This window comes from Coffea eugenioides, chromosome 2 (genome assembly GCF_003713205.1).
Source record: "Coffea eugenioides isolate CCC68of chromosome 2, Ceug_1.0, whole genome shotgun sequence".
In the NCBI taxonomy this organism is placed as follows: Eukaryota; Viridiplantae; Streptophyta; class Magnoliopsida; order Gentianales; family Rubiaceae; genus Coffea; species Coffea eugenioides.
In genome coordinates, this window is record NC_040036.1 from 18,107,423 (window position 1) to 18,114,417 (window position 6,995).

At 35.8% G+C, this 6,995-nt stretch overlaps 1 protein-coding gene across 2 annotated transcripts; it reads right to left on the reverse strand.

The window, feature by feature from the left end:
• Positions 1 to 1,241: 1,241 nt before the first annotated feature.
• Positions 1,242 to 6,237, reverse strand: LOC113761415 (putative ER lumen protein-retaining receptor C28H8.4). 2 transcript variants are annotated; one of them, XM_027304392.1, is made up of 7 exons: positions 6,133 to 6,237; positions 5,727 to 6,026; positions 4,946 to 5,145; positions 2,766 to 2,906; positions 2,599 to 2,679; positions 1,704 to 1,828; positions 1,242 to 1,613 (listed from the first exon to the last, which is right to left on the reverse strand). In XM_027304392.1, exons 2-7 carry the CDS (start codon positions 5,950 to 5,952, stop codon positions 1,565 to 1,567), a joined length of 822 nt encoding a protein of 273 aa, XP_027160193.1. In that variant the 5' UTR covers positions 5,953 to 6,026; positions 6,133 to 6,237; the 3' UTR covers positions 1,242 to 1,564. The 2 variants fall into 2 exon arrangements, with proteins under 2 accessions (XP_027160193.1, XP_027160192.1); XM_027304391.1 differs by lacking the exon at positions 6,133 to 6,237 and having other exon boundaries at positions 5,727 to 6,076.
• Between the last annotated feature and the right edge of the window lie 758 nt (positions 6,238 to 6,995).

A 6,995-nucleotide genomic window follows, 5' to 3' on the forward strand; every position in this document is an offset into this window, starting at 1 on the left:
TCAATTTTGGATTGTAGTTTCGCACTGTGGTTCGCGGATCAATTTTGGATTGATCGGAATCTGAAATTTTCGGATTGACCTGATATGATCTGAAACATAATTTCAATTTACTAATTTAACACTATAGTTTCTAATAAAACCAATTTCGCACAAGACTAATTACATAATCAAATAATAAAAATCTCGATAAAACAATCCTATACCAGATCTGAAATAAATTAAAACATTGAAAAAGTATTTTATTCCAAACCAGATTTAAAATAAACTAAGACACTATAAAAGTAAAAAATAATATAATACATTATTTGTCCAAACATAATAATTTCAACTTCACACAAGTTAAACAAATTTATTTAGGATTAAGTGATTAATGCCTTTGGGAAAAAAAAAAGAATAACTTAGTTTAGTTGGATAAAATATTTTTATATTTATTAAATTTTTTTTAATTCATAAATGGGTTATCGGATCAACCCATGAATGACCTGAATTCGATCTATTTTCTTTTTGAATTTATCAAGTCGATCCGATTCTGATTCCAACCTGTAAAATCTCAATCCAAACTCATTAATTTTGTGTTAAATTCATGTAGTATTTTCAATTCGTATCCAAAATTATCACCCCTATTTTTGTGGGCCTATACACTAACTCTTTAACTTTGAGAACTTTTCTTGTTCATTTTCTGAGGAACTTTCACATCTCATTGCAAACAGGAAAGAAACGAGGAAAGTTGTAGGCTTTTGGCATATCAAGTCGCAAACGAAAAGACGCTTACCAAAAAGGGTCAACTGGTTCTTGAAAGAATGCAAGGATCGTACATGCCAAATGCTAGAGCTAGACCACTTCTTTTCCAAGATAATCGTCATATCTTCCCATCTTTTTAGCTTGATACCACCACATATCCCTTACTATCACTCGTTAATAACAATTTCCATTCTATAGGCATTGTCCAATTTCTGCTGGGCAAAAAATGGCTCCCAAACGTCAACATTCTTTTCTTTCCTTTTCTTTTCTTTTTTTTGGTGTCAATGAATATTCCGAAATTTAAGCACCGTCCTAACATTCAAGTTTCCTGTTGCGGGCAACACCAATATGATACACTCTCTCGAGAGCTACACATCTTTTGAACAAAAAAGGCAAAAACAAGATGAAAACAGCACCGCGTAGTTAGTGATTTCCTGCTCCACCCGCTGAATAATACAGCTAAGGGGTCGTTGAAAAACAGCAGCTATTATCCAAGGTGATTTCTCTATAACCAATCTATCTTTTAATGCATGAGCACTTGAAGCAACAAAAGTGTATCTGCTTGATTACGCATATCTTTTTGGTTTTATGCGTGTTTAGGATGGCCAATAAGCTATTATCTGTTACCAAGTAATGATTAATTAGATATCAAAGTTGCTCGAATAGCCAACTTTACAGACCATCACTCCCTTAAATTTCGACACTGAATTACCAGCAACCAACATGAACCGTGAGGAGAGAGCCCTGACAAAAAAGTTAAAAAGAAAACAATCGACTACTACATTCAACTTCTTTTTGGTGGCCTGCTCAGACAGATAATGAATCATACTACTCCAGAAGGAAGGCGTAAGACCAGCTGTCCTCCAAAAACACTGCAACATGGATAGAAATGTTCAAAAAAACAGCTATCATTCTAGATTCCATGAGCTCGAGAATAATAAAGTACAAGAAGTTGAGTTCACCTTTTCACGTAATAATAACAGAAGTCTGCTAGAATGAACGTTTGAACAATTTCAGATATAAGCACCATGGAAGGCCACAGTCCATATCCCAAAGCCGTAAGCAGATGGCCACGACTGTCCAGAACCTGTCAAAATGAAGAAAAATCACGCCAACAATTAGTCAAAGTCATGTTAACAAAGTTTCAGTTTGGGGGAAGAGCAAATTCACACAAACCGTTTAACATGTCCGAGCTCTTTTTGGAGGATTTCAACTAATCAGCTATGTGCTTAACAAAGGGCAATCTGTCTGCCTAGACAAGGTTGTCTAGTGACTTAAAAGGACAGTACTCTGGACATAGGAAAGCAACTAACACCCGAGTGCCACTTTGAGCCAGTGCAAGTATACCCTCTTTCTACTCTGACTATGCATAGTTTCAAAAGAACTCAATCCCACGCAAATCAGCAATATAAACATCATCCTATACCATATTTCATATCCAATTGCTCTGATGAAGTCCATGCTTATTAACCCACCACCACTTTTGCCTGAACTATTTGACACGCAGTCATAATATACCATAAACACTGATCAAACACAAGGACATGGACACATATCAAAGGCGATCTGTCAGTAAAACACTATTGATGTTTACCTAATTTTTTTTAAGTCCTTAAGAATGAATAAATTAGCTTATGGTACTGCATGTTCTCCAACTATGTTCTAAGCCAACTATTTTTCCAAACTTCACCTCAGAGTTCGTGTCAAAGTCAACTAATTATTACCATCTAAAAAGAACCAACATGATTTTGTCGACAATGAGACCAATGTTAATTCGCATACTGAGCAGATGTCAGATGATATCAGATAGTTTCTCATACTCCAAGAAATGTACATAATGAAGTGAGTAATTCAAACCTGGAGAACCCAATGAGCACAGCTTAAAAACCTTGCAATACCCAATGCAAATACATAATGAGCTGTGAATGGCTCAACAATCTGCAATGAACAATATAAAAGTATCACCACGACGACCAGTAATCAAACCAATATCAGACAAAGGTCTCTTGGCTTGGTGATTCTACCTTAGTGTTTTGCATAACTCGCAACTGAGGCAGCACAGAAACAGCTTCAAGATATACACAGAAACCCCAGGCAATCCTGTTGATGATGTGATGTGATGTGGATGGATGAATTAGTATAGCTAAAACAGCGCAAGGTACTACCTGCACACAATAAGAAACCAATGCTATCATTAAAAAAGGACAAGAAAAGAAAAGCCGTAGGAGTAAAAAACAAACAAGGACATGTGAACAAATCTAACAAAGGAAAACAAATGACGAGAAAAAGTGGATGAAAACTAAAATAAAAAATAGCCCAATATTAAAGGGTCTTGTTCTCTGTCTCAGAGACTTGAGTCTAACAAGGAAAAAGAAACGACAAGAAAAAGTGGTTGAAAATTTAAAAAAAAAAAAAAAAGAAGCACAATCTTAAGGGGCCTTGTTCTGTCTCAGAACAGAGACTCGAGTTACACTCTCCTAACCCCAACCAGTTTCTTCCTCCTCCACACACACACACAACCCCCCCCCCCCCCCAAAAAAATGCAAAAAAAGAGGAGGAAAAAATCAAATTAACGTTGTGTGATAGGCCTAGCCATAATAAACCAAGTATTCACCAATACAAACCCATAACCTCAAAAACTTTCTCCCTCACTAAACCTGTTTATGGACAATATTTTCTAAATGTTGACGAACAGCCTATTACGCTAATCGAGAGTTATAAGTAAAAAGAAAATTCATCACGGACACAAGAAAGGACACAAAGTGTTATCCAGAAAGAATAGATAAACCACAAGCTTTAGTAGTAACATAGATACACTATCCACCTAATGGGGAAAGCAAGCAATTTATGTAAGCACAGACAGCATGAGAAAACTAATCCATTGAAACACTTTGGAACAGAAAACAACAAAGGAAAGGGATACAGTGCAAGAAGGAATCTGAAATGACCAACACTCAATTTCAAACTATCGATAGAAGAAGACATGCTATATGTCAAATTGAGCTTAATTATTTGTTTCACTCAGCTTCACCTATCTCCCAATACATACTTGCACGCTTAGTCGCATAACATATTGAAAGCATAATTCTACCTTACTAAATCCTACATGTTATGAATCACTGACTGCATCCGTAACTGAGTGATAATCCAGCACCTTACTTTACGTGGCAAATCTATATTCCAAGCATATGTACTGGGAGGATTCAAAACTATTGTGGGAAGTAAATGATTTATCATATCATGTGACATTGCAAGAGCTATCGCAGTTGACTAATCAAAAATTTGATATATAGAGTTCATTTAAATTTTTAGAGACCAAATCAAACCTTTCAAGATCCTGAAATAATAGTGGCAACTTCTCAAATCCTCCGGTACCCTATTCCTCTCTGCAACCATTTTTGACTAAATTTTTCAAGTGCAGAAATGTCAATGCATACGAAAGACAGAGTTTATTTCTTCTCTATTACTATGGTTTTATTTTACAAACCATCCTTTTACTCATTTCGGAGATACAGAAATTCCTTATATGCTTCCCATACCCATATTAGTGCCATGTTATGTAAGCACAAGTTCTTTAGGACCAAGAGCTGAGTCACTGTCATTTCAAATTCAGTGATATTATCATCCTGAGTCTAATTCTTAATGCCACATACTATTGTTAATGCCAAATTTTATATATTGAATGTGACAAAGTGAGTGAAACCACGATATAATTTTGGTACCATGAAATTGCATTTTGTAAATGAGTACTTAGTCAGTTCACCTTGTATAAATGTGTTAAAAACTTAGCATAGTTCACTTTGTATACATGTGTTAGAACTTAGCATACAAAACATACGTGAGTGGACATCAACTGAATTTAACATCTCCACCTCTGCATAACCTAAAATGTGCTCAATGCATCAGCACGTGTACCCTTTTACAAAACCACTGACTAAGTTCCAATACACGTGTTGCCAACCAAAGTCCACCTAACTCACTGCAAATTCAAATTCAACTAAAGCAAACACACTTATTTGAAGCACCAAAAGACACTCATCAAATTCATGGTCAGTGTAGCACAAGGTCATCTAGGATCTTGGATAACCAACGAAAAAGTACTAACTCGTAGAAAAATTACAATGAAGAGCGACAGCAAACATCAAATGTCAATGCATCCTATATAAGGAAATGATCAATTGCATGCAAACAATCTGGGACTCACCACATAATACAATGCAAAGTTGTCTTTGTCTTCCATGTAACTCGACTTCAACTTAAAACGGATCATATAGATAACCCACAAGGTTGTTGCCAAAGTAGCTAAATCAAGCAAAGTGTGTATATCATATTCCATCACAAAACTGCAGTAAAGCCTAACAGCCAAAAACATAGCTGTTAGCTCCTGGGACTTGAGTGAAAGCCCTACACAAAATCCAATTAGACAACTGAACAATTAGTAAATGATAAAAAAGGTAAAATCAATAGAAATTGAATAAACAAATGCAGGCATTAGATTCTACAAAACAAACAACGCCAACACCCTCTCTCCCCCCCCAAAAAAAAAAAACCTCCAAGAATTGAAGCAAAACGAAATGGTAAACACTCTAGAAAAAGGGGCAATTGTTATATTCTTCCCTCCAGAACTCATTAAAGGAAAGCCTAAAAAGATCAACAGCCAAGCGCAATTGAGCTCGTAGCGAATTAAGAAAAGAGAATTAAAAATCGCATCTTTTTCTGATATCAACTTAACTACTCTTTACAAAACAATTTAAAAAAAAAAATTTAAAACAGAAAACCCACATCTTAATGCCTTTTTAATTGAAAGTCCCCAAAAAAACTCGAAAAAAGAAAACCCACTATCCAAAACAAGATCCTTCCGCAATATGTAAAATAAAGCTCAAATTTTGCCGTCAGAAACGATGAAATAATCAACAAAAATAAAAAAGAGAAAAAAGAATTGAGAAGCCTACAGAGGATTCGAAATTAAGGGAAGTTGGAGATACCAGCGCAGGTCTTCTCCTTCATAAGCTTATAGATAAGGACAGAAATTCCAATGGAGTGAACGGCCTCGGCAGCAACAAAGAGGTTATCGTGATCGTGAACGATAGCACGGAGGAGAACAAGGGCCGCCATACCGGAAATCACGGCGAGGAAACCTTTGACCTTGGGTGGTTGCCTCCGTACCCATGTTTTGACGGCTTGGATCGGCCTCTTCCCTGTGCCCCTCATTCTGATTCCGGTGGTGTTGGTGATTGTTGTTGGCTTGGCTACTGACGTTGCTTGGGTAGGCTACCTTACTCCTCCTAGCAATGAAACAAACGGACACTGATTTACAGGAAAAAAAAAAGAAATACAATTAAACACGAAATTGAATATATTTATATTTGGATGCAGATATAACATAAATACCCTATCGGCCTTCTCTTTTTCTGTTTAAATTAAACCCATATCGTATTTGGATATAAATATAACGAAGAAAAAGATGTGGAAATTGAAAAAAGTCAACCACTCTACGAGGATGCAGCAGGCTGATTCGTCGATTATAGCTTAGAGTCTCACGCAGTCAGTCTGACCAACTTAATAAGGAATTAGCAAGCTGACCTCCTGTTTTGCTTGGATACCGCTTTTTCTTTTCTTTTCTTTTCTTTTTTTTGCAAAATTTTATTGTATCACAAATATGTTCTTAAATTATTTTTTAAATTTTTTTAGCCGTCTTTTAATGTCGCGTATATCCCTAGAAAAAAATCGTACAGTATTTAATCTAACACATTTTTACAAAATATGCTTAACCCAAACAAATTTGTCACATTTTTTAGTTGAAAAAAAAAAAGGTTATGCTTACACTTATTTGTTCTCTTTAGACTTTTGAACGGGCAAACTTGTAACCGGAAAAAGGGGTGCTGACACTTCGAGAAAAATGAATAATTGGCCGATTCAATTTGGATCGAAATTTACTTAAGTTCCATGGGTGCAACTAAAAGTCAGCAATTGCGTTTTAGTTGTATCTTGTGGGGTTAATTTAGGTGTTGTTTATGAACTTCTTGTCAAAAAGAAAAAAGACATGTTTGTGAGGTTAAAATCATAGTGAGTGAGTGTTAGTTAGTGCTTAGTAGAGGCTCCTCTATTCCCTCTTCCTGTGTCCCACATCGTTTGTTGAGTGTGTGTGTGAGTAATACTTAAGTTCCATGGGTACTACCAAAAGTCAGCAATTGCCTTTTGATTGTATCTTGTGGGGTTAATATAGGTATTGTTTATGAACTTCTTGTCAAAAA

Coding starts and splice junctions, on each gene's coding strand:
- LOC113761415 (XM_027304392.1), bottom strand. CDS start 5,952: ATGAGGGGCACAGGGAAGAGGCCGATCCAAGCCGTCAAAACATGGGTA. Junction 2,680..2,765: donor GAGTTATGCAAAACACTAAG/GTAGAATCACCA, acceptor TGTTCATTGCAG/ATTGTTGAGCCATTCACAGC. Junction 1,614..1,703: donor TGTTATTATTACGTGAAAAG/GTGAACTCAACT, acceptor TCCATGTTGCAG/TGTTTTTGGAGGACAGCTGG.